Source organism: Pleurodeles waltl, chromosome 3_1, assembly GCF_031143425.1.
Source record: "Pleurodeles waltl isolate 20211129_DDA chromosome 3_1, aPleWal1.hap1.20221129, whole genome shotgun sequence".
NCBI classification, from domain to species: Eukaryota; Metazoa; Chordata; class Amphibia; order Caudata; family Salamandridae; genus Pleurodeles; species Pleurodeles waltl.
This window is the reverse complement of record NC_090440.1, coordinates 1,831,152,622-1,831,179,613: the sequence shown is the minus strand read 5'-3', so window position 1 is coordinate 1,831,179,613 and position 26,992 is coordinate 1,831,152,622. Positions and strand designations below refer to the sequence as shown.

Genomic DNA, 26,992 nt, shown 5'->3' with positions numbered 1-26,992 from the left:
TGGGATGGGCATAGAGTTATCTGCAAGGCAAAGTCTTTATCCATTCCTCCAATTGCTCATGATAACATACCTTTGTTCTCAAGGGTATGGTGAAGGAGTTAAAAGATTTCAATGCTAGACAAAGATTTAAGAAAGGAAATGTGTGGAAGCACAAAGATTAATGTACTGGTGATGAAATTGACATGGATTGTGTGGTAAGAAAAGCAGTTAAGGGTAGAAATGTAGTTTTGTGACCTAGAAAGTGGTATTTAGAAGAGACCTAGGTGTAACTGAATGATTCTGCTTGTTATGTGAGGATTGATCGTCAGGCGTAATTGGATACTCTTAAGGAGTTTCAAGAAGTTGAAAGAGTGTCATTCCAAAGAGTTATTGAATGATGATGACGTGAGGTTTTTGAAAATTAATTTTCCTAAGTTACCAAGGGCCAGATGTATCAAGAATGCATTTTGCGAATCGGAAGTAGCGATTTTTAAGAAATCGCGATTTCTGAGTCACAAAATGCAATGCATCACATTTGCGATTCGGTAATAGCAATTTCTTAAAAATCGCAAATGCTATTACCGAATTGCAAATTGCGATACAGCCCCCATTCGCATCTATGGGCCTGTCGAACCATATTAGCGAATATTTTGCATGTCCCAAATTGCGAATTCCTAACTGGAATTCGCAATTTTTTGAAATGCAAAGTCAAGGGTGCTGGGGGCCTAGGGCCCCCTCTGCTGCACCCCAAAACATTTTTTAACAACATGTAAGGCGCACACATGCCAAAAGGGCATATATGGTTTCATGACCATATTTCTTAGAAAGGTTATTTTTTTAAGTGGTGACCTCTAGGGGCTGTTCTGAGCATGACAGTCAAGATAGTACAATATTCGCTGCACTTGGATGCTTGCCCCGTAATGCTTTGCAAGGCATTCCTTTTACAAAACATTCTTGCCCATAACTCATTGCATGATGTGCTCTTTCTGTCTAGGCCATCTCTGGGTTTCCATACAAGGTTGAGGGGACCGCAAAATAATATTATAAAAAAATATGATAAATAAAGGCAATATTTTAATTTTTTGCTGCAGATAAAGGAAGAAGAAGCTAAATGGAAGTGCTTTAGTTATATGCAGGGCCACTGGAATTATGTGGCAGAGAGAACCAAATTATGTGGCAGGGTTTACCAATGTATGTGCCATTTCATTTGTTCGTTTCAGTGTCATTTAAAAATCCTTGCTTGCTAGTGGTCAGTCATGCCTCTTTGTCCATCCTTTTTCTCTTTGGGAGCAGGGACCAACTACTGTACAATTACGCTTTGTTGTGTTTGTCTGTTCTTCGGGGGACTTTTTTTTTCTTTGTTTCCTGCTGGTGTTTAGTGATGTTTCCCATTTTATTTACAGAGCATTCTTGCTCTCAGCTTAGCTTTGCTGTAAACAGGGCTGTGAATTAGGCTATCTTGGTCACATTTCCTCTTCGTCGGCTCTCTGCGCCCTCTCTCGCTGCTCTCTCTCAGCTGCCTGGCTACCGCCCTTCCTTGGCTTGGATTCTCTTTACCAAACGTGCCTGCGTGTGATTCCCGATTGTGGGAGCGAGGGTGGAGGCCCGTTTGTTTAGTAGTATCATTCTTTCTGTGGCTAGCAGAGCAGCTCAGTTGTGCTGGGAAGCCTAAAAACACACTATTGTGTTCTGGACAGATGTGTTTCATTACCTGGTGCTTGACACTTTCGCTTGATTTTTATTTTTTTATTGTTATAGCCATGGAATGCATGTCTGTGGATGAAGCAAAGAAAAGGTACACTGACTAATGCACTTGTGGCTGGGAGCCATCTTGGGTAAGTATAAGACTACATTAAGGTTTACTCTAACTAACTTGCTTCAGAGTCAAAACATTGCACATTAAGTTCCAGGGCATAACAATTGGCGACAGCTTTGGGACTTTAAAGGCACCTTACTGTGCCCGGTCAAAACTTGTCTGCTCATTACTTTTCAGAATCACTATTACCATACTGGTCCCAAGTCCTTCTTAAATGCAATTTCAAATCAACTCACTTATAAATGATCTGCATGTTCGTTTCTAGATCCTGACCTTTTTAACCAGTGAGAGAACTACAAAAGAACCACAGTGTACCCAGTCACAACTGGCCATCACACTGAATTTCAACACCAGTGATAGTAAAGAGCCCCTCATTTGTAAATATGCTATCTGTTGAAGGGCTTGAGGCTGTCAGTCTGTGGCATTCTTCTACAGGAACGGAATGTTAATGGCTAATTTTCTGGCACACCTTCCTATAATGTGCTGGCAAATTTTGAGGCCCCCATTGTCACCACCCGCAGGCCCAGTCCTTTAATAAAATCATAAACATATTCGACTGTATCACATACGTGGCAAACAGGACTCCCCCACCCCGTGATCCGATTAGCACCTGTGCATTCCAACAGTGATGGACGCTCATCGCCTCTCAGACCCTGCTCCCGGATCACCTCGCAGATGGGAGTCCTGCACCCCTTTACAATTCTGAGACCTTTTGATGTTGGCTTCAGGTGCTAACCCTGCTTTATATTGCATTATGGGAGTTGTAGTCCTCCATTACGTCTGTGAATGCAAGTACCAGAATGCAAAAAAAGAAAAAAAATATATAAAAAAACAAAAACGGTGCTTCGTTTACTACCAACACCTGAAATGGGGTAGGGTTCATGATCTGACAGTGCTTATCATTCCCACACCCCATCACTCATCTGAATCACGTGAAATTCCCTGCTAATGAAGGCCTGAATGCATTAGACTGACAGTGTACTTTACCATTCACCATTCCTTGCTTCTCTTTATTGACTCTCCATAACCTATGTGCGGAGAGGGCCAACAGCGCATTAAACTGCAGGAATCCCTGGGTTAGCTGAGTAACCCTATGGGAGCAAGAACACACAGCCAAAACAAAGGCTCACCACATGCCGTGTGAGGTGGACACAGCCTAACCCAACAGGTAGACTAAGACACCACAGGCTACCTACACAGAGAATAAGGACCACAGGCCTGTCTCACACAGAGACTTATATGACAGCACCACAGACTGAGGGGGCAAAGGCTAACCACCCCCTGACTGACTAAAGGCTCATATAGATTACTCATATAAGTTCAACTGAAACAAAACAAAGGTACAATACCCACAATGTATTAGACTATCACACAGATGTCCACGGCTAGAAACAGTGCCGGTAATTATCTACAGGGAGATAGTCGCATTCCTCACTGAGGAACAACAGGCTGCACTACACCTTCTAGGGGCTATAAATATGGTCACACCACATTATGTTCTGCCATGGGTTTCGTGTGCTTATGCTCTCTAGAGGCTAACTATATGGTTTCATCACCATATTTCTTAGAAAGGTTATTTTTTAAAGTGGTGGCCTCTAGGGGCTGTTCTGAGCATGACAGCCAAGATAGTACAATATTTGCTGCACTTGGATGCTTGCCCGTAATGCTTTGTAAGGCATTCCTTTTACAAAACATTCTTGCCTATAACTCATTGCATGATGTGCTCTTTCTGTCTAGGCCATCTCTGGGTTTCCATACAAGGTTGAGGGGACCGCAAAATAATATTTAAAAAAATATGATAAATAATGGCAATATTTTCATTTTTTGCTGCAGATAGAGGAAGAAGAAGCTAAATGGAAGTGCTTTAGTTATATGCAGGGCCACTGGTATTATGTGGCAGAGAGAACCAAATTATGTGGCAGGGTTTACCAATGTATGTGGCAAGAAAAGTCCAGTAAAGCATTTATAATGCCAATAGCTCTAACTCAAGCAAATGTGCGACCTATTGCATTGCAAATGCTTTTTCATCAATGAACTGAACAACAACAAATTTGGTATTAACCCCTTAGCTGCTGGGCCATTTCCGCCCCACTGCTGAGCCCTTTTTTTTAGCTATTTGGGGTAGTTTGTGCTTAAACCCCCATAAGTTGTTGTGCACATAAGTTATCCACACCAAGCTTTTGCTGGCGTAGATACGTCCAGAATAAAGCCTCTTCTCCCCCTTATTCACCCTTGCTACCACTGTTCCAACTACCAGGCACTCAAGTCCTCTCAATGTACCATAACACACGTGGAATAAACACATTGCAACTGGGCGACTTATATTCTGGGTCTGTGATGCATACCTTTGCGGAAATGGTAGCCGCCGGAGTGATGCATAATGGGGCCTTTCTAACATATAGCGCCATAAAACGACTACTCCATAATCTCTGGGGCACCAATGACACAGAGCCCCTGGAATCCCCATTACTCACTACCATCCTCACCATAGGTAGCACAAAGGGCACTATAACTAAACTATATAAAGCATTGCTTGAGCCGATATGCACCACCCTGCCATACGCGAAGGCACGTTGGGACTCCGTCCTCCCTTCACCATTAACGCAAAAATCGTGGGCCGCCGCTCTCGCAATGGTTAAAACAGTATCCCGCAACCCTCGTCTGCGTTATACCCAATTCAATTATCTTCACCACTCATATTTATCACCAGCCCGCATCCAAAGAATATATCCGAGCACATCACCGACATGTCCCAGATGCGCCACACCGGCGGCTGACTTCTTTCATATGGTTTGGAGTTGTCACTCAATAAATTTGGCCTGGCAGCGTGTGACAGAGACCACTGCAGATATCTCAACCCATACCCTGGTGCCTACGCCCGACTCTTGTTTACTTGGCATACGCCACCGAACCAGAACAGATAAACAAACACATAAATTTATAGACCTGGCATTCGTGGTTCACAAACGATTAATAGCAACGCACTGGAAAGCCCCACATGTCCCCTCCCATCTGTCCTGGCTGCGTGAGCTACATAGCCGTGCGCAGGCAGAAGCCCAGACACTCCACTTACTGCGACAAAGGGGTCTCATCCAAGACGGCCCCGAGGTCTGGGACACTTTTGTGGTGGCCATTGAAGCAAGAGACGATATATATCCCCCGTAAGCAGGATAATATACATACATACTACAACAATGCCTAAACATCGTCAACACTTTAATTATACTGTCCCAAACTCAACCCCCCTCAACTGTACCCATTGCTAACAACCTCACCTCCCGCAAAGTATTTCTGCACCACAATTAGACACGCTCTAGGGGATAACACACGTATGTAGCTTATACCCAGATCACGTGCAGTCATACCTACCTTGCACCCTGTCATTTCCATAGACATATACTACACCTCTGTGGTAGCCATCTTCCTTTTACTCACACATATTAACCTCGCTCCCTCTTCTCTCTTTCCCCTCGCAACGTGAGGGATCATTTAAACTAGTAGTGACACTGAAAGTGGCCACCTGTGTCCTAGATCTGCAAACAGTTCACTCATAGCCTCCATGTCGAATGCTGCTCCCCCTTCCTCCTTAGTTCTTCTTGGATTTGCACTTTTTATGTTGCTTTATATTTGTTTTCCTCGTTCCTTATTATCATTAGTTTTCTTATTTTATTTTTTTTCTTTGACACTTTGCTGTGTAATAATGCTGTGTAAATTTATATAAGCGTGTTAACCGATCGCAAATTATCAACAGCTATTGTATTGTTGTGTGCAGTATGCGTTTAATAAACAGATTTAAAAAAAAAAGTTATCCACACCAAATTTGTGCCTTTTTTTCCAACATTCTGGGGATTGTAAAGGTACACAGAGTTGGTGGGAATCCCTCGAGGAGACCAAGAAATTAGCCAAAAAAGTGCTGCAGAAGAAAGCAACGCATCTGTTTGTTCCCCTGCAAATGGCATCAACAAAGGGTTTGGAGTGCTAGAATCACCATCTTCCCAGCTTTCAGGAACAGGCAGACTTGAATCAGAAAAGCAAATTTCTCAACAAAGTTTTGGCATTTTACTGGGACATACCCCATTTTCACAATTTTTTGTGCTTTCAGCCTCCTTCCAGTGAGTGACAGCTAAACAATTCTGAAAAGTAGACAACATTCTGAATTCAGCAAGGGGTCATTTGTGTAGATCCTTCAAGATTTTCCTACAGAAAGTGACAGTTGAAATAAAAACATTGAAATTGAGTTGAAAAACAGTCCGTTCTGACTATGTTTTCTTCCAAACCTTTTTCCAACTATGACAGATTTTTGAAAGCAATATACCGTTATGTTTGCTGGACCCTTCTGGCTGTGTAGCTATATGGGTCTTGTAGGTTCATCAAGAACCCAAGCTACTCAGATCCAATAAATGAGCTGCACCCTGCAATGGGTTTTCATTGTAGGCAGCATATACAGCAATCCATTTGGTAAAAATTAAAGAGTGAAAAATAGGTATCAATGAAACCTAGGTATTTCCGAAATGGGCACAAGATAAGGAGTTTAGAAACAGTGGTTATTTGCACATCTCTGAATTTCTCAATTACTAGCATGTGAATTACAGGGCACTTCTCAAAATGACTTCTTTCTTATACACTGCCTTACATTTGGCAGGCAAAAATGTAGAGAAAGAAAAATTGACAATAACACTTGTTTTTCTATTTTGTGTTCCCCAAAGTTTCATGATAAAAATTGTACCTCACGTGTACGGATAGGCTTAGTGCCCGTGACAGGAAACGCCCCAAAATGCAACATGGACATATCAGGTTTTCCATTGATAAATGATGTGTTTTTGTGCCTAGCTGTGCATTTTGGGAAACCTATCAAACCTATACATTTATGGAAAGTAGACACCTGGGGGAATCGTTGGGTGACGTGGAGTGACTTGTTGGGTTGTCACTGGGTTCTGTCACACAGAATCCTTTGGAAACCTCAAAAGTCGGCTACAAAACCCCACATTCACTTCACATTTCGGTGATGGAAAGTTCTGGAATCTGAGGGAAGCCAACAACTTCCTTCCACCCAGCATTCCCCCAAGTCTCCCAATAAAAATGGTACCTCACTTGTGTGGGTAGGCCTAGTGCCTGTGACAGGAATGGATCACACAACGGTCAATGTTAGTCCTTACAGGAGGGCAACTCTTGACCCTGGGGTGATCCATTCCTACGCAGGCACTAGGTACAGGCACTCAAGTGGGGTCACATTTTTATCTGGGCAGGTGGGGAAACACTGGGTGGTAGGAATTGTGTGGATTCCAGCATACTCCTGTAGCTTGTATGACAGAAATGCAAGAAAAAAATAGAGTTTTTTTTAACATTTCACCTTTGCAGGGTATTCTGGATAAAAAACACTTTGATGAATCCACAAAAGCCACACCTCCGTGCACTCCCCTGGGTGTCTAGTTTCCAGAAAAGCCCAGTGGTTTGGTAGGTTTCCCTATATGGCCACCGAGCCCAGGACCAAAAACGCAGGTGTCTGCCTTACAAAACCAGGTTGTTTTGTGATACATAATTTTGATGTCTCCACAATACGTTTTGGGTGGTGGAATTCGGGGCTGAACTAAATTGGGGAGCTCCTAAGAGAATACTCTCTCTATGCTTGCCACCGCATGCACCTGCTCTCTGGGTTGGACTAACCCACTATTGTCCCGCTGCACAGACTGTGCTTATGAAGGGACAGCACGACTGTCCTCATCACCTCCCTCGAGATCACTGGAAGAGGAGTTGTCAGATGGGACTCCTCCAACTGAAAAATCACTCCCAGGATATGCTCCACTGTCCTATCCCTCATATGCTATCTCAGTATCTGCTCTCTCAGTCTCTGATCATACATCAAAGCTGTCCTCTATAAGCCGAGTTGGGGACACCATCTCTGCTACTGGCTAAACTGTCCCTCTAAAATACTAGCCTACGTAGGCAGTTACAAAATTGCTAGTGGATGTGTGATGCGTGCAACAGTAAAGGTCAGCCACCTTACTGTTGCTTCTTCCCTCAATCAGCACGTTCTGTCAAGACACTCAGAAAAACAAAAAAAGACACACTATAACTTCACCTTGTCACATATCCATCGTAACAGTCTTTAGCACCAGTGGCTCCCAGTCCAACAATCATTATTGGTGCTCCCACTACCATGACCTCCTCAGGTTCCCTCACTACCACCCAGCAAAAGTGCCCCTCATCACTCCATAGCCTCCCTTGCACATACATTTCATTTGTATTATAGTGCAGGTAATGGCTGACTTTACTAATCCATTCAGCTACTCACATAAAATACAGATTTGATCTTTGCAGCAGGCATATAAACCTTCTGCACTACTTTATGGCATCAAAAACTGCCACTCGACAGAAGTCCGATCCTTCTCTAGCAGAAACATAATCACAAGAGTTAGCTTTACTTTTTTTATTGCTGTCTAAAAGCTACAGTTGAAATGCGTTGGTTGGAGTATGTGCATTGCTTTGAAGATGTGCGCTACAAGACTGGTGGTGCATATACAGGGAGTGCAGAATTATTAGGCAAATGAGTATTTTGACCACATCATCCTCTTTATGCATGTTGTCTTACTCCAAGCTGTATAGGCTCGAAAGCCTACTACCAATTAAGCATATTAGGTGATGTGCATCTCTGTAATGAGAAGGGGTGTGGTCTAATGACATCAACACCCTATATCAGGTGTGCATAATTATTAGGCAACTTCCTTTCCTTCGAACAATCAAGCGTTTCATTCAAAATAGTCAACAGGGTCGCAAGAAGCGTGTGGAAAAACCAAGGCGCAAAATAACTGCCCATAAACTGAGAAAAGTCAAGCGTGCAGCTGCCACGATGCCACTTGCCACCAGTTTGGCCATATTTCAGAGCTGCAACATCATTGGAGTGCCCAAAAGCACAAGGTGTGCAATACTCAGAGACATGGCCAAGGTAAGAAAGGCTGAAAGACGACCACCACTGAACAAGACACACAAGCTGAAACGTCAAGACTGGGCCAAGAAATATCTCAAAACTGATTTTTCTTAGGTTTTATGGACTGATGAAATGAGAGTGAGTTTTGATGGGCCAGATGGATGGGCCCGTGGCTGGATTGGTAAAGGGCAGAGAGCTCCAGTCCGACTCAGACGCCAGCAAGGTGGAGGTGGAGTACTGGTTTGGGCTGGTATCATCAAAGATGAGCTTGTGGGGCCTTTTCGGGTTGAGGATGGAGTCAAGCTCAACTCCCAGTCCTACTGCCAGTTCCTGGAAGAAACCTTCTTCAAGCAGTGGTACAGGAAGAAGTCTGCATCCTTCAAGAAAAACATGATTTTCATGCAGGACAATGCTCCATCACACGCGTCCAAGTACTCCACAGCGTGGCTGGCAAGAAAGGGTATACAAGAAGGAAATCTAATGACATGGCCTCCTTGTTCACCTGATCTGAACCCCATTGAGAACCTGTGGTCCATCATCAAATGTGAGATTTACAAGGAGGGAAAACAGTACACCTCTCTGAACAGTGTCTGGGAGGCTGTGGTTGCTGCTGCACGCAATGTTGATGGTGAACAGATCAAAACACTGACAGAATCCATGGATGGCAGGCTTTTGAGTGTCCTTGCAAAGAAAGGTGGCTATATTGGTCACTGATTTGTTTTTGTTTTGTTTTTGAATGTCAGAAATGTATATTTGTGAATGTTGAGATGTTATATTGGTTTCACTGGTAATAATAAATAATTGAAATGGGTATATATTTTTTTTTGGTTAAGTTGCCTAATAATTATGCACAGTAATAGTCACCTGCACACACAGATATCCCCCTAACATAGCTAAAACTAAAAAAAACTAAAAACTACTTCCAAAAATATTCAGCTTTGATATTAATGTGTTTTTTGGGTTCATTGAGAACATGGTTGTTGTTCAATAATAAAATTAATCCTCAAAAATACAACTTGCCTAATAATTCTGCACTCCCTGTATATATACATATATAAAACCTATATATATGTGTAAAGAGATTACTTTTATATGTAGGTATGGTTTCCCTGGAGGCTGATCGCAGTTTCCAGGGAAATCACACACACACTGACAAAAGATATATATATATATATATATATATATATATATATATATATATATATATATATATATATATATATATATATATATATATATATCTCTCTATATGGAAAATGTTACTTACCCAGTAGTCATCTGTTCATGGCATGTAGTGCTGCAGATTCACATGCTTTGCATAAGTCCTCATAATATTTATATATATTTACAAATGAAGTACTACAATGGCTACAGGCTTCCGGGGAGGAGGGAGGGTGTATGTGAATCTGCAGCATTACATGCCACAAACTGATGTCTACTAGGTAAGTACCATTTTCCATTCAATGGCATTGTAGCTGCATATACACATGCTTTGCATAGACTGTAAAGCAGTCCCCTCCCAAAATAAGCAGTGGCTAGCCTGTAGTTGAAGTAGTTTGAAATTGTGTTTTAAGCACTGCTTGTCCAACATTTGCTTGTTGGTGAGATAAGACATCTGCACAGTAGTATTTAGTAAATGTGTGTGGTGTGGACCATGTGGCTGCTTTACATCTATCTGCTATTGGTATATCTCCTAAGAATGCCATTGAAGCTCCTTTCTAGTAGAATGTGCTTTTGGAGTTACTAGTAACAGTCTTTTAGCTTTAAGACAGCAAGTTCGAATACACTTTACTATCCATCTGGCTAATCCTTCTTTTGAAATAGGATTACCCTTGTGAAGTTGTTGAAAAGCCACAAAAAGTTGCTTAGACTTTCTGAAATGTTTTATCTATATAGTACATAAGAGCCATTTTAACATCAAGGGTTTGAAGAGCTCTTTCAGCGACTGAATCTGGCTGTAGAAAGAAGACTGCCAATTCCACTGACTGATTGATATGAAATGGTGAAACTACTTTTGGTAGGAATTTTGGGTATGTCCTGGACTATTTTATTTTTGTGAATTTGAAAGAAATGTTTTTTTAAAGTGAATGCTTGAATTTCACCAACTCTTCTTAAGCAAATAATTGCTTCTAAGAAAGCAACCTTCCATGACAAAAACGGGAAAGGACAAGAATGCATGGGTTCAAATGGTTGACCCATAAGTCTTGTGAGCACAATGTTAAGATTCCAGGCAGGACCTGGTGAAGCTCTAGGTGGAATAATTCTTTTAAGGCCTTCCATAAAAGCTTTTATAACAGTAATTCTAAACAGGGAAGTATGCTGTCTGTTTTGGAGCTAAGCAGCTATTGCTGTTAAATGGATTTTAATAGAAGAGTATGCTAGATTTGCTTTTTGTAAATGAAGCAAATAACAGACAATAGCCTGTACAGACGCTTTAAGTGGGTTAATGTTTTTGAGCTGACAGTAATATACAGAGCGTTTCCATTTAGCTGCATAACACTGTCTAGTTGTAGGTTTGCGTGCTTCCTTTAGAATATCCATATAATCAGATGGAAGCTGTAAATAGCCAAATTCTATGACCTCAGGAGCCAAATCGCCAGGTTAAGCATTCTGGGATTGGGATGCCTGATTTGACCTTTGTTCTGGGTCAATAGGTCTGGTCTGTTTGTGATGTGGTACTACAGACAGATCCAACAGTGTTATGTACCAGTGCTGACGTGCTCACGTGGGGGCTATGAGTGCGATAGTGAGGGAGGTGTGACGGATCCTCTTGACCAGAAATGGAATTAGTGGGAGAGGCGGAAAAGCATAAGCAAATATCCCTGACCAATTGATTCATACAGCATTGCCCTTGGATTGAGGGTGTGGGAACTTGGATGCGAAGTTTGGACATTTCGCTTTTTCGCTTGTTGCGAAGAGGTCTATGTCTGGGGTTCCCCACATTTGGAAGTATTGTTGAATGACTTGTAGGTGAATCTCTTATTCGTGTACTTGTAGCTGTTTCCTGCTTAAGAGGTCCGCTAGTTGATTGTGTATCCATGGAATATACTCTGCTAGTAGTTGAATGTGCGTGTGAATTGCCCATTTTCAAATTGTCTGTGCTAAAAGGGACAATTGAGATGAGTGTCCCCCCCCGTTTTTCCAGATAATACATTGTGGTCATGTTGTCTGTCCTTATTAACACTGTTGTGTGTGTAATTTGTGTTTGAAAAGCTTTGAGTCCTAGGAACACTGCTAGCCATTCCAAATGGTTTATGTCATAGGTTTGTTGAACTGAGTCCCATTCCTCTTGTATGGTGAGGTTCTTGAGATGAGCTCCCCAACCTATCATTGATGCATCTGTTGTGATTATGGTCTGTGGCACAGGGTCCTGAAAGGGCCGCCCTTTTAATAAGTTAGTGTGATTCCATCATTGCAGAGAGTGAGAAGTCTGGCGGTCCAACAACACTAGATCCTGAATATGACCCTGTGCCTGAAACCATTGTTGTGAAAGACACTGATGTAGTGGTTTTATGTGTAGGCGTGCACTGGGTACTACTGCTATGCATGATGCCATAATTCCCAATAGTTTCATGATCAACCTGACTGTGTAAGTGTGATTGTATTTCAGTTGAGATATGAGATGGTGAAAAGCTTGAATTCTCACAGGGTTTGGGTATGCTAATGCTGATTGAGTGTTCTGAATTGCTCCTAGATATGGCTGTATATGGGCTGGCTGAAGGTGAGATTTTCGATAATTGATTGTGAACACTAGGTTGTGTAGGGTGTCCACTGTATAATGTGTATGCAAATCTTAGAAATTTACGATGTGCTAGTTGTATGGGAATGTGGAAATAAGCATCTTTTATATCTAATGCTGTCATGTAATCTTGTTTCTGTAGCAGGGGAATGATATCTTGTAGAGTGACCATTTGAAAGTGTTCTGACAAAATGTACTGATTGAGGGGTCTGAGATATACGATTGGTCTTAGAGTACCATCTTTCTTTGGTATGAGGAAGTATAGTGAATATACTCCCGACCCTTGTTGGGATACAGGTAACATCTCTCTGGCACCTTTGATGAGTAGTGATTGTACCTCTTGTTTTAATAAATTGAGATGTTCCAGAGTAAGTTTGTGCGAGCGAGGGTGAATGTTTGGTGGAGTAGAGATAAGTTCTAGGCAATAACCATATTGGATAATTGATACAACCGATTGATCTGTAGTAATGTTGTGCCATTGTGGGTAAAACATTTTCAGTCTTACTCCCACAGAAGATGTATGCTGTGTGGGGATCTGTAAAAAGTCACTGTTTGATTGAGGTGGAAGAACCTCTTGGGGCGGATGATTTACCTTTCCCTCTATAATTATTCCCTCTGTAAGAGCCTCTGAAGGAGCTGGCACAGGGGAAATACACAGTACTTAGCCATGCATTTTATTCTTCCAGTGCAAGGAGGGTGGTGTTCTTAATATATAAATTTAATTTATAAAAATAAAACAAAATAGTGGTCTATCATGTCCGCAAGACCTGGGTGGATGTCTTGGGGCGCTGTGCAGCGTTTTTGAGGGACTGGGAGGGACAGCGGCTTGCCCTTGTTAACATTTATGCCCCACTGGGGCTTCAAACAGGAACAATGACATATTGGGCAGACTACTCACAGAGATACCACAGGCTACCACTACTGTAGGGGGTGATTTTAATATGGTGCCAGACTGGCCCAAACTAGATAGACCCCTCTCGTGGTTGCCATGGAAAATGAACAGTTTTCTCCAGGCGGTGGGCATGGGGGATGTCTGGAGGATGCTCCATGGGGCCCGTAGATTCTACTCCTTCTACTAAGGTGCAAACGACACACACTCCAATATACACTTCCCGGAATTGGTCCGTCCTGACCAGAATGTTTTATGCCCTATATAAAATCCACTGCCTACATAATTTTGCCGTGGCCAGGGCAGTGGCGCTCTCGCTGACAGTAGTATAGTTGTTAGCCAATAAGGCTCTCAACTCCATGGAGTGGCTGGTTGTTTTTTTTTTTTGCAATCATCAAGAAAATAGGCTTTGGGCCCACATTTTTGTGTTGGGTCGGACTCCTTTATGGGACGCCGAAGGCCCAAGTTAATGAGAACTGAGCCCTTTTCAGGAGTTTCCTATAGGATGGGGTACCAGATAAGGCTGCCCCCTGTTGTTGATGTTGTATAGCCTGATGATAGACGCACTAGCGGACTGGTGTAGAGTTGATGTGCAACTCTGGGGCTGGCGATGTGGGGATGCTTGGGAGAAGAGGTTCTTGTTCTATGTTGATGATGACCTCTTAAACTTGGCGGTGCAAACAACCCTAGGCAAAAGGATTATCTTGGGGATTCTTTTGCTGGTACTAAGCTTGATCAGCATAGGCAAAAAGTCTTATGGCTTATGATGATGCCTTAGGACCGTGAGTCCAGGGAAATCTTATGGATTTTAATGTCTCCGCCTGTCACTGTTTCTGCCAAGCAGAAGGCATGTAAGAATGTTTTATGGGTAGAGGGCAACAAACTCAAATAGAGCCTTCAAAGGATGAGAACCTTTTCGAAAATTGTAGCTAAAGGTCACATGAAGAAAGATAAAATATGGCAGATGCAGAATCTTGTGCCATTTAGTGGCATTAGTACTGTTAGCTTGGCTTATTAATCAACCAGTACTTATAAACCATAGCTTATCAGCTGTGAGGGTATCCAGGTGCTGGGTTCCTCGGCTTAGTCAAAAAACCAGGTCTTGGGTCTCTTCCCGTACTCCATCAGCAAAGGTGACATTTCTGAGATGGAGGGAGTACCAGGACTTGGAGGCGAGATGGGAGAAGGAGCACCCTCTGCTATTGCTCTGGTGGATGTGTGGTGTCCGTGCAAGGGAGGCAGATCTCAGGTTTCTGGTTGGTTGGTCGAAGTTTAGGTGGCGGTTCAAGTATGCTGGTCCTTGGATGTGGAGGGCTTATTAGTTTGAAAAGGCATCTCCTCTGGACGGGTGTTGGGGTACGTTTGGGCAGGTTGAGGATTAGTCTGGCTGCTGAATTCTGTATTGTCTGGAGCCTTTTCATGAGTTTGGTTGTGGTTCCTTCATACAGTGCGTTGCCGTAGTCCAGACTGCTGGTAATTAGGGCTTGCGTGACTGTTTTTCTCGTGCTTGTGTGAAGATACTTCAGAATATGCGCAGAATGTGGAAACAGGCAGAGGGGACTGTGTTGATCTGTTTCATGTTAAGTTTGCTGGCCAAGATGATGCAGAGGTTGCGAACGTGGTTCTTGGGTGTGGTGGTGGGTTCTAGTTCTTTGGGCCACCAGGTGTCATTCCAGAGGAAGGCCTGGGTGCCAAAGATGAGCACTTTGGTCTTGCCCGTGTTGAGCTTCAAACAGTTGTCCTTCATCCAAGCTGCACATTCTTCATGCAGTTGGTCTTGTGGGTGGTGGGGTCTGCAAAGAGCGAGAGGATGATCTGGGTGTCTTGGACGTAGGATATGATCTTGATATCGTGGGTTCTGACTAGTTTGGGCAGAGGCATCATGTAGGCTCTGAAGAGGGTGGGGCTGAGGAATGAACCTTGAGGGATGGCGCATATAGTGGTCATGGGTTCTGAGGCGAGGGAGAGGGAGGATTCTCTGTGTGTGTCCCATGAGGAAGAATGCATTCCATCTGAGTGTGTCTCCCTTGATTCCAATCTGGTTCAGTCTCTTCATGAGTATGTGGTGGGAAACAGTGTAGAAGGCAGCAGACAGATCGAGAATGATCAGGGCGGCTGTTTCGCCTCTGTCAAGTAGTGTGCGGATGTCATCCAAGGCGGCGATCATGACGGTCGGAGTGCTGTGGCTGGCTCGGAAACTAGACTGGTAGGCATCTAGCAAGCTGTTTCTCTCCAGGTGTTCGGTGAGCTGATGGTTGATGGCCTTCTCCAGGACTTTGGCTGGAAACAGGAGCAGCAAGATGGGCTGTAGCTCTGGAGTTCTCTGGGGTCTGTGGAGGGTGTCTTGAGGAACAGTCTGACCTCTGTGTGTTTCCATGAGTCAGGAAAGGAGGCTGTGACGATGGATGTGTTGAGGATGGTGGTGAGATGGTGACTAATCACATTGCTACCTAGGTTGAAGAGGCAGTGGGGGATGGGGTCGGTGGGTGCTCCCGAGTGGATGGAGTTCATGACTGCTGTGGTGTCCTTTGTGGTGAGCTGTTCCCATGTGGTGAGATGTTGGTTGGCGAGGCTTCCACTGGAGTGAGGAGACTGAGGAGGTCAGTGGGTTGGGGCTCAAAGTTCCTATAGATGGTGACTATCTTGTTGTGGAAGTGGTTCACTAGAGTTGCTGAATTCCTGTGATGGAGGGATCATGTTTTCGGTGGCTGTTGGGCAGGAGAGTTTTCAGACGATGGTGAACCATTCCTTGGTGTGGTTGGCGTATCCTTGATGCAATCTGCAAAGGCATTCTTTTTCACATCTTTGAGTCACTGGTGGTATTTGTTGAGGGCTGACTTGAAGGTGGCTTGGTCTGTATCGTCCCTGCTGCTGCTCCATCTTCTCTCCAGTAGTTTGCATTCATGTTTCACTGTGCTGAATTCTGGTGTGTATCAGTAGGCTTGTTTGGTTGATCTTGAGGTTTTGGCTGGTTTGATGCGGTTGGTGATGTTGGTTATCCAGGTGTTGAATTTCTCAAGTGCGTGCTTCAGGTTGGTTGAGGCATCAGGCTGGGTGGTGTTGAGGGTGTTTGTCCAAACGGTCTGTGTCACTTTGATCTGGCTGTGGAACGGGGTTCCTTGGAGAGTTTGGGGTAGTGCATGGTGATCCTGTGATGGAAAAGTGGATGATGGAGTGGTCGGTCCAGGTAAGTTCTGTGGTGTAGCTATATTTGATTCTGGTGTGTGACATGGAGATAGAGTCCAGGATGTGTCCTGCACTGTGTGTGGGTTCTGTGACCAACTGGGTGAGGCTGATGGTGAGGCTGATGTTGTCCAAGATTTGTTTCAAGAGGTTGGTGGAGTTGGTGTAGGGCCATCCAGGTGGAAGTTGAGGTCGCCAAGGAATACGTAGTGCTTGGATTCAATGGCGAGGGGAGCGATGAAGTCTGTGATGGATTTGTTTAGGACAGTAATTGGTCCTGCTGGTCTGTAGGCGAGGATACCTTTAAAGGTTGTTTTGTCATTAGTGTGAATTTGAAATTCAGATGTTCCATGGTCGATATGGTTTCGTCGTCAGTGGTGTGGTGTGAATTGATTCTTTGTGGATGAAGGCGATGCCACCTCCGTGTTTGTTGGAGAGGTCCCGGTGTATCATCTTGTTGCCGTTGGGCGTCACAGTGGTGACGAGGTCAGCGAAGGGGTTGAGCAAGGTCTCTGAGATGAAGGTTAAGAAGAAGGAGAGGGTGGAGATGATGTCCCAGACTTTGGTGGTGTGTCTGCAGAGGAATCTGGTGTTAATCAGGAGGCATCCGAGTGGTTCCGGGGTGGCGTCGGTTGGTGGGGTGGGCATGGAATGGATTTCTGTGAGGGCGGGTGGTTCTAGGTTGCAGGTGAAGAAAAAGCGGTGGCAAGTGAAGTGTTCTGCTGGAGAAGTGAAGCGAAGAGATCCGAGGCAGCAATTGTTTTGAGATCTGGTGCCAAGATCTCAGAGATCTGCAGTGGAGTGCCTGTGTGTGCCTATAGGGCCAGGGTTTCTGGCACTGGGTGCGGTCCAGGTGCCAGCAGGTACAGGCACTGTGCAGACAGCATTGCCTTTGGTGCACCCACACTGCAGCCTCCATTATGTAGGTCCTGGGAGGTGCGCTGGGGAAGCGAGAAATGGGCAGACGGAATACCAGGCAAGCAGAACGGCTTGTTGTGCAACATGAAGGCTAACCAGCACAAAGGCAGAGTAAACACAAAAACAAAGCCCAATGAGCAGAAAATAAAGCCTAAGCAAAATCAAGCAAAAAAGATAAAAACAGCCTGAGTAGGCACAGACAGACCAGGTAAAACGTAGAGCCTAAGTATGCACAGATGAGCCCATTAACCGAAAAAGGCAGAAAGCGCAGATAGAATGGTGCAATAGAAAGGTAGAGCTCAGCAGGCAGCTGATAAAAGCTCTAGGCACAGCGGAATGCCAACAGGCCAATTAGGAGGAGAGGCACGCAGCCAAGCAGCCAGTTGGAGCTGGCAGAAGGACCTGCTCCTTATATATTTTTGTAAAATTTTTATTTAGCATTTTTTAAACATAAAAAATAAACGCATAGCAATGCAGATCTAGCAAAAAACTGTTTCATATGTAAACAGAAAATCATCATTTCATATTACAAGCATTACTGTTAGTTACAGGATGAGCAAGTTGACGGCTTGTGAAATGACTAAACAGAAAAGAGGCATAATCAGTGTCATGGAGAGAAATAGGGTCAGCATGTTCATGCTTCAATAGAGGGCTTAGAGGATGGTTGAGAGGTGATGAGTACATTCAAGTAGTCCCACAGTGGCTGCCAGATATTTTTAGGCCTAGATGTCACAGGCTGTAGCGAGGCATAAAGTTCATTGTTGTATCACAATATGTGAGGCTTGTTAACCAGGAAGTGGTGTTTGGCGTGTATTTGGTGCCCCATAGAAGCACTATCTCCCATTTTGCCAATAACAGAGAAATCACTGTAAGGCGCCTGATAGCCCTTGGCATATCTCCCGTGTAACTGAGAAGAGCCGTAAGCGGATCAGGATGACGAGGCCATCCCACAATAATCGATTGTCAATCATATACCCCGCACCAGAAGTGCCTAATAATTGGACAGGTCCAAGTCTCATGTGGAAAGTATGCATTCGGTGCATGGCACTAGAGGCAGGGGGGGAGCGGCTTCGGGAGATCCAGGGCGTGCCCCTAGGGGTGATATAAGCTCTTCTCAGGAATTTAAAATGGATTAACTTGTGGCGCTGGTTAAGTGAGATAAACCGGCTCTGTGCACAACATGCCTCCCAAACTTTTTGGGAAAGGGGATGTCCCAGGTTATTCCCCCAGAACTCTCGGAGTCGTGCATCTGAGACCGGGAGGGCTGCAAGACATACACAATATAGTTTGGAGACCAATCGGGCCCCAGAGTCCGCTGTAGCAGCCAAGTTAAGTGGTGAAAAGTTAGCCGGAGCCAACGGGTAAGTGGGGTATCGTGCACGCAAAGCAATTTGTATGCAAGAGACTACAAAGTGTTGTAATTGAGTGGCATTAGTAAAGCGGGTATCTATTGTGCACGAGAATATATAATCATTCGGAAAGACGTCCCGAATGTGTGGAGCTTGAACGTTTTTAGTGTTCGCTGAACAAGTGCCTCCTGCGTAATGGGTAAAAAAGGGTTATTAATCAATATTAGTGCTGAGGAATACAGCGTGTCACATTGAAGTAGGCCGGAAAGTCTTCGCCACACCCAGCTAGTTGTAGAAAGAGATTTCATATCTCTGCAGTGCAGGGGGACTCCCCCAGGCAAGAGGGTGTCCAGTGGGACAGGAGGTGAGAAATCTCGCTCTGGGATGGAATATGGAAGGCTAGCGTCAGGATGATGCCAGTGATCCGAATACTGACATTGTGCAACCATGTAGTAGAGTTGAAGATGGGGAAACCCAAAACCACCCCACTCATATGCAAGAGTGCGGACCTCCCAGCGAATACGGGGAAGCCTGTCCACCCACAACAGCCAAATGAGCGAGCCTCAGAGTGTCGCAAAAAAGGAGTTTGTTAGCGGAACAGGGATGTTCAAAAAGAGATACACAAATTGTGGGAGAACCACAATTTAAATAGATTATATACGGCATGCCATAGACAGTGGTAGCTTCACCCAGTTTTCCACCTGGGCAGTGAGTCTCTCCACCTCAGGCCCATAATTTAAAGGAATCACCTGTTCCTTGTCTCTGTGAATATGAATACTGAGGTACTTCGCAGAATTGGTGCACCATCGTAAGGGGAACTCAACTGCAGGCGGTTGGGTACTGTCGGTTAGCGGAAAAAGCTCAGATTTGCTCCAGTTAACATGCAGTCCAGAGAATTCAGCAAAGCGGATTACTTCATCTAATATGGGTTCAAGATTAGTGGCAGCGTGGCGGACAAATAATAGTATATCGTCTGCATACAGCGACACCAAGAACGGATGTAGGAAGCTGGCCTGGTGTGTGGTTGGGTCCCCAAGGTACCTACACCTCTACACCTGATACCAGGTCCAGGTATCCCCTCTTAGTGAAATGTAGGCAGTGTCTGGAAGCCAGGCTCTCTACAGGTAGCTGTGGATAAGAAGCCAAGGCTAATGTAGGAGACATGCAAAGTTCATGCAATACCACTGTAGCCACACAGCATTCACACACATGAAAGACACTCAGTTGTACAAAACTAAAGATACTTTATTTTTGGAACACAATACCACAAAATACTAGAAGGGTAACCCTCTAATAGGAGGTAAGTAATACACTAAATATATACACTAGTAATCAGAAATAGGCATAGAAAAGGTTAGAAAACAGTGCAAATAGCAATAACCAATAGTGACCCTAGAGGGAGCCCAAACCATATACTAAAGAAAATGGAATGCGAACACAGGACCCCACCTAGGTAAGTGCAATGTGTAGAAGGGAGCTGGAAGTACTAGAAAAACACAGAGGTAAGTAACACAGTACCCCCTTCCCCCCTAGCAACCAGGAAAGCAGGAATAAATCACTGGTATTTCCAAACCATCCAAAAGGAAAAAAAGAAAAGAAAAAGAAGACACCCGTGGAGGAGTAGGAACTACTACCCACCCAGCTGTGCTTGCAGGAGTTGGTCGACAGTGATGAAGAACAGATCAGCACTGCAGCCCTGGAGCCAGAGAAGAGTTCCTGATAGATGCAGATGATGTCCCACGCTGGAGATTGCAGACGGGTGTTGGTGCAGGAATTCCACCAACAAGCCTTGGCAAAGGCAAACTCGCGGTTAGTGGAAAAGCAGTGCTGCCGGGAACCAGCAAGGCCCAGGAGGACTCAACCCAGGAGCGGGGGAGTCACAGGGGACCCTCAGCATTGCAGAGAGTCCACAGGGGCCGAGGCAGCACCTGCAGGACTCCCACAGGATGGGGACACAGGAGTCGCAGAAGGAGCCCACGCAGCACTACAAAAGAGGATCCTACGCCACCAGAGAACCACGCAGGAGGCTGTGCTTTGCAGGAAGGAGTGCTGGGGGCTGGAGCTGCACGTCGCCTGAAAATCCAAAGCAAGAGATGCCAACAATACTTGCCAGCTGCAAAAGTCACAGTGCATGGGGCTACTGTCTTCCGTAGGAAGGTAAAGGCTTACCTCCACCAAAGTTGGACAGCTGGTAGAGAGGACCAAGAGGGCTACTCTGGACCACCACCCGTGATGCAGGATCCATGCAGCTCAAGATGAGGGGAGATCCACGCAGCCGGTTGTCGCTTGCTGTAGGTGCCTGCGGTTGCAGGGGAGTGACACCTTCACTCCAAGGGAGATTCCTTCTACGTCTTGTGCAGGCTGAAGAGTTGCTGTCATCTGACGATGCACACTGGGGAAATGTTGCAATGCAGAAAGGAACCGTGGAAACAAAGTTGCAAGAGAGTCTTTTTCGCTGATTGCAGCGTTGTCGGTCCCTGGAGGGTCCAGTCGCAGTTCCATTGGCCAGAAGTCGAAGTGAAGGTTGCTGAGGAATCCTGCTGGAGTCTTGCAAGCAGAATCTGGAGACTGATCCAAGACAGAGACCCTAAATAGTCCTGAAAGAGGGATTGGTCACCTAACCAGGTAAGCACCTTTCAGGAGGAGTCTCTGACGTCACCTGCCTGGCCTGGCCACTCAGATGCTTCCAGACTTCCCTGCCAATCATGGAAACAAGATGGCAGAATCCAGGGACCCTCTGCAGGAGCTCTGAGCACCGCCCATTTTCCGGTTTCGTGCCAGAGCAGAGACTGGGGGTCCCTGAACTGGTGTGGACTGGTTACTGCATGGTGGGCACCAAATGTGCCCTCCAAAGCATACCAGTGGCTTGTTGAGGCTACCCCTCCCAAGCCAGTCACACCTATTTCCAAAGGGAGTGGGTGGTACCTCCCTCTCCCAAAGGAAATCCTTTGTTCTACCTTCCTGGGCTTGATCAGATCAAGCAGCGGGGGGAAGAAACCTGTCTGATGAGTGGCATCTCTGAGCTATGCCTTAAAGGCATCCCATAGCACCGCCCTGATGCCCACCAAACCTTTTTTAAACTTGAAAAGTTCAACCATTGCTTCTCTCAGGATTGCGCAGAAAGAAGCATCCTGCAACGTCATGTCAGGAAACCTCCAGTTTCCTAGTGCCCCAGGTCGGGATAATAGCAAGTGTGATTTGTACTGGTGAGTAATCTGACAATGTGTGGGGTAGGTGCTTGACAACTTTGACCCACTGCGTGACAGTACTAGTAAGGAGCCAATAGTTGATGCGCGGCCAGGTGCCATCAGGTCCTGACTGAAAAGTGTAGGCAAGGGCGTCAGTACCAAACAATCTCCAGGGGTCATGTAGAACAAAGACGCTACAGAGGTAATTCAAGGCACAGGCACAGAGGAAAAAGGGGTTTAGATCCTGGGGCGTGAGAGGTGGTGTCTAGTGCTGGGTCCATTGCCATGTGAAGATCACCTCCCAGCAAAATGTGTTCTACCTCAAAGCGATCTATGTGGGAACGGAGGTCACGAAAAAAACTCAAGTGTGTCAATGTTCGGTGCATAAACATTTACAAGTAAAATCTTAAGATTGTCAAGCAGCCCTGCAACCACTGCATATCTATCGTCGCTATCCGACTGGGACAATAGCGGCCTGAACGGTACAGTTTTATACACCAAAATGCATACCCCCATGAATAGGTGTAATAGCTAGCAAAGTAAAAATGGGGTCCCATGTGGACGCAAAGGAGGGTGCAGTGCCCGCAGGGAGGCGAGTCTCTTGCACCCCTGTGGAGATATTGCAACACCATTTTGCCTTTACGGGGGTTATTGAGGCCACGTATGTGCCACGACATAAATGTTAGATTGAGGGACTTTTCACCGTAGTAGCATTAGTCTCCGCTTGAGGGAAGTGTGTGGTCATTTATAAGAGAGAAAAGTATAAAAGTTGCCTGCATTGCATAACATAACAACATACCAACATACGATCCGTTGAAAGAAAACAGCCCCCCCTCCTCTCACACCCGACCTTTAACTGCCAAGCCAAACCCACATAACCCTAAACAAAGACATGTCCAACATGTCCAACAGAACTAGAAATATCTCGGTTTTTTACCATGGGAGCATGGCAACGCAACCGCAAAGCACAGACAGGAATGATATTTTAGAATGGGAATGGGCAGGCTATATAAGAAACCTGTGAAAAAGTTGACAGAGCAGTGAAAATGTAATTATCATATATAATCAAGGGAGAACAATGCTGAACTAAGTAGGATCGGACTTCCAGGCCGGTCAATCTGATCTAGTCCAGAGGGAACAGTCCCATGTTGGAAGTGGGCACTGCGTCCATATCGTCGGGCACCTGAGCGGGAGCACGCGGTGACACTCCATGTCCAGGGTGTTGTTTACAGAACGACATGGCGTCACCAGGATTGTCAAAGTAGTGCAGTTTACCATCCACCTCCACTCTCAACCTAGCAGGATATATTGTGCCATAACAAATGTCAAGTTTTCGGGAGCACTCGTTTGACTTCAGAAAATTTCTGCCTGGCGTCCTGTAGAGCAGGCGTAAAGTCAGGAAAAAGGGACACAGTTGTGCGCTGATATTGCAAAGGGCCCTTTTCCGTAGCCAGGCGAAAGGCAGAGTTGCGGTCCCTATAATTTAATAGATGTGCAATGATATGGCGGGCGGGGGTGGTTGGGGTGAAGCAGCTCATCAGAAGGTTCTCAACTAACAGGTCCAGCCGGCCAGTGTTAGTGGTTTCGGAGATTCCAGAGTTGCGAAGGTTATTTCGGCACTCCTGGGCCTCCAAATCTCCATTTTTCATAGCTACTGTTTCCAACCTGCTCTCCACTTTTTCGAGGTGCTTCATCAATGTTGCTGTCCCGTCCTCGACAGCAGAGATGCTGCCTTCCGCTCCCTCCAGGCGAGTCTACTGTTTATCCAGCTTGCTTCCCATGTTGTCCAATCTGGCGGTTAAAGAGTCAAATCTGGTATCAATGGCTTGGAATACGGCGCGCTACTCAGCCATTATGTCCTCCACACCAACTTCTTGATCGCGTAGGGGGCCCTCCTGAGCGTCATCTTCCTCCCTTACAGGCGCAGCAGTCAAGCCAATCTGTCTCCACTTCTCGAATGGAAGTTTACGTTGTTTAGGGTCACCGTGGTCCATGGTCACCTGGGGGTAAAGGTCCCTAGTCTCCACAGTTATCCCACCAAGTGCACCGAGCACCTTCAAGCCACGCACAACCCCGCTTATGAGCCGGAAAAAACAGCAACGACCCAGGCACCAGATCACCACCAGGCAGCCAAATGGAGCTTCTCACCACGCACTCAAGAATTTAGCAGAGATGTAATGTAGTGTAGTCGAGGTGTCCCGCTGAAGTAAGCCCAGTGGGTGGCACCGCCATCCAGCCCCGCAATGGTGGGTGCTCCGATGTACATGGGAGCAAAGTAGCAGGGGAAGACCAGGGCCCAGCACACCAATCGTGCTCAACGCGGCCTTCCCAGCAGCCACACAAAGGTGTTTAGCAGTCGCCCATCCTGCCCCCTATATGCTATGGGTGGTTGAGTATGGGCCCCAGGTCCTATGCAACGGGCCTCGCTCCAGTCAGCCTGCCATCAACATCACCATGGTGGCCAGAAGGGCTGCACCCCTCAGAAGTCATTGACCTCAGCCCAGGGAGAATGAGCTGTACTCCCCCGATATCGTTCTGTGCGCGGGGAGGGAGGGCCAACTTCCAATAGGGCCACGTGGCACAGTGCCTCAGGTTCACCTGATGCCCCTGTCACCTCGGGGCCCCTGAGGCGCGCAAGCCGGACGGGCGCAGTCTGCCCCCGAAACAGCACCTGCACGCCGCAACACCTGTCAGTCGCGCCCCTCCCCATGAGTGCCCCCCACTCCACCGCTCCACCACCTTTACATACATGCCTTTGTGCTGTGACGGCCCGTACAAGCAAATCATCCGGGAGCAGCCGCAGGAGCTTCACAGCCACGCAGCCATTATGGTTGGTGGCTTGGCCATGCCCCACCTACTCCTTATATAAACAGGGCAAGCTTGCTTTAAAATCTGCTAACAAATGCTTCAGGGGAATAACGCATGCTGGTGACTGCACCTCTGTTCAAATATCTGTCTGCCCTTTTCTGCACAGCTTGGCTGCTCCAATAATTAAGTGCAATTACCACTGATTGCCTTGCCAAGCAGGGCGTAAGTCTGGGTGGATGCAGTGCGTCCACTCAGGTGTCACTGATGGCCTAAGTGGCTAAAAAGTTTCACAATAATTCACCCACTATCACGGCTTGTTTTGAGTCACGTCAAGTCATACAGCTCTGAACACTAAGTTTAATACAATTTAAGTATATAAAATATTACTCACACTTACCTACTCAGGGAACTAGCATACCAGAATAGAAAAAGACCACTGCAGAATATCAGGACTCGTCGTATGTCAAAGTCTGAAAAAAACAAATTCAAGAAGTTGTTTATTGAATACATGACCTTCAACTGACCGGATGGGACACAGCCAATTGTTTGAGTATCAACCATACATTTATCAAAATAAGTGCACAACAACGAAACCTGGCTTCTGAAATAGGAGCCTTTTCTGCCTAAAAGGTAGTAACGCAGCACAGTTAATGGCTACACTGGGAAAAAGTCACAGAAAATAATCATTTATTCATAATACATTTACTGCAACTCATTTTTAAGCATACGTTCCCAAATACCACAGGTTAATTTGATGTCATCATGGAGAGGGCAATTCCTCTATTTAAAACCTGGCAGCAAAGAAATTAATAAGAAAGAAAGTGCAGGACTTCAGCATGGGTTATTTCTTCAGGTAAGATTAATACTGCAGTTTCATATTCTTTCGCTGTGGGGACTGAATCATTATCTTATGGAACCAGGATCTCCACATCAACCTGGCCAGTGGCCCGCTAAAAAGGTGCATTACTATAAAGATGACTAAATCGGCAGGGAGACTAGTATTGCCCTGGATGCTGTGGATGCTACAAAGTGTATCTGTCGTCTGGCATCCAACAACGACGAGACATGAACTTCTAAAATGTCTGACCTTGCTTCCATACTGCTGAAAGACCTTCACGGGCTTTTTAGTGAAATCTTGACACCCTCACAGAGTAGTGCCCAAGTCTCCTTTTTTTCTCTGATGTCACAAAAAAAACATGACTTCTTCACAGTAAGTGAGAAAGTCTAGTCAGGACTACACATTACTTTTCACTGACGATGGCACTCTATTATGAGCTGTCCATTCACCCATTGTGGCAGGGTCATGCTCGTCTGTAGAGTTGGCCAAGAGAAAAGGCACACAAGCTGTGGTTTTTCAAACTCTGCAGCAACACTTTATTTCTCGTTCACACTTGCCCCCCAAAGACCCCGCCTGTTTCGGGTCACCCTAATTTATCCCTGTCCCTGACGTAATCCCAAGCCAGCAGCATGGGGAAGAGGCCAGAGGGGGTTACAGATATTCCACCTGTGAGTCTGCTGCACTTGGTGTCGCCCGCAAAGGATGAGACTACCTCCCTCCACCCCTAATAGAAAACAAACAGCACAAATGGTGACCATAACTTATACCCACAAACTCTAACTCAAACGTGGCACCAAAATAACAGGATATCGGCTCATGGCATCAGGAAATCAGCATATCGCCTGGTGGGGTCCGGGTTGCACCGGAGGTGATAATGTTCGGCCCTTGCCCTTCCAGAGGAACTCACCGTGATCCCACTCATGATAGGGACTTGATTGGGCGGCAAGTTTGGTGCATGTGTCCCTGGGATGGCTTGCGACTTGTGACATGCAGGATGATGGGGTATCAAATCTGTCACTGCTCGTCCAAAACATAGCTGGCTCGGGTGACCCCAGTTGTTTCATGGGGAGTGAACCTGTACTCCCAAAGGAAGTTGTAGATAGCTCGTTCCACATTTCAGGTTTCTGCTAGCGCTATTTGAACTTATTTGTTCTAACAAAACGCTCCACTTCCCCATTGGCTTGGGGCCATCAGGGCATGATGTGTCGATGCTTGATGTTCTAGGTTTGTAGAAACTCGCCACACTCATGACCAATGAACGGGGGTCCGTTGTCTGTGAAGATCTCTCCAAACATGCCGTGGGTGGCCATTCACTTCTCCATTTTTGGAGTGACTTCCGTTGCTGAGATTGTTGCAACAA

The 26,992-nt window shown here is 45.6% G+C and overlaps 1 protein-coding gene across 4 annotated transcripts in view; it reads right to left on the bottom strand.

Moving 5' to 3' along the window:
• The window catches only part of NEMP2 (nuclear envelope integral membrane protein 2), a 235,885-nt gene that overhangs the window by 51,719 nt on the left and 157,174 nt on the right, over positions 1-26,992 (bottom strand). For all 4 annotated transcript variants that reach the window (XM_069225893.1, XM_069225891.1, XM_069225894.1 and 1 more), the window contains one exon: positions 25,192-25,264. In XM_069225893.1, coding sequence (XP_069081994.1) covers positions 25,192-25,264 — 73 coding nt within the window. The remainder of the gene's footprint in view (positions 1-25,191; positions 25,265-26,992) is intronic.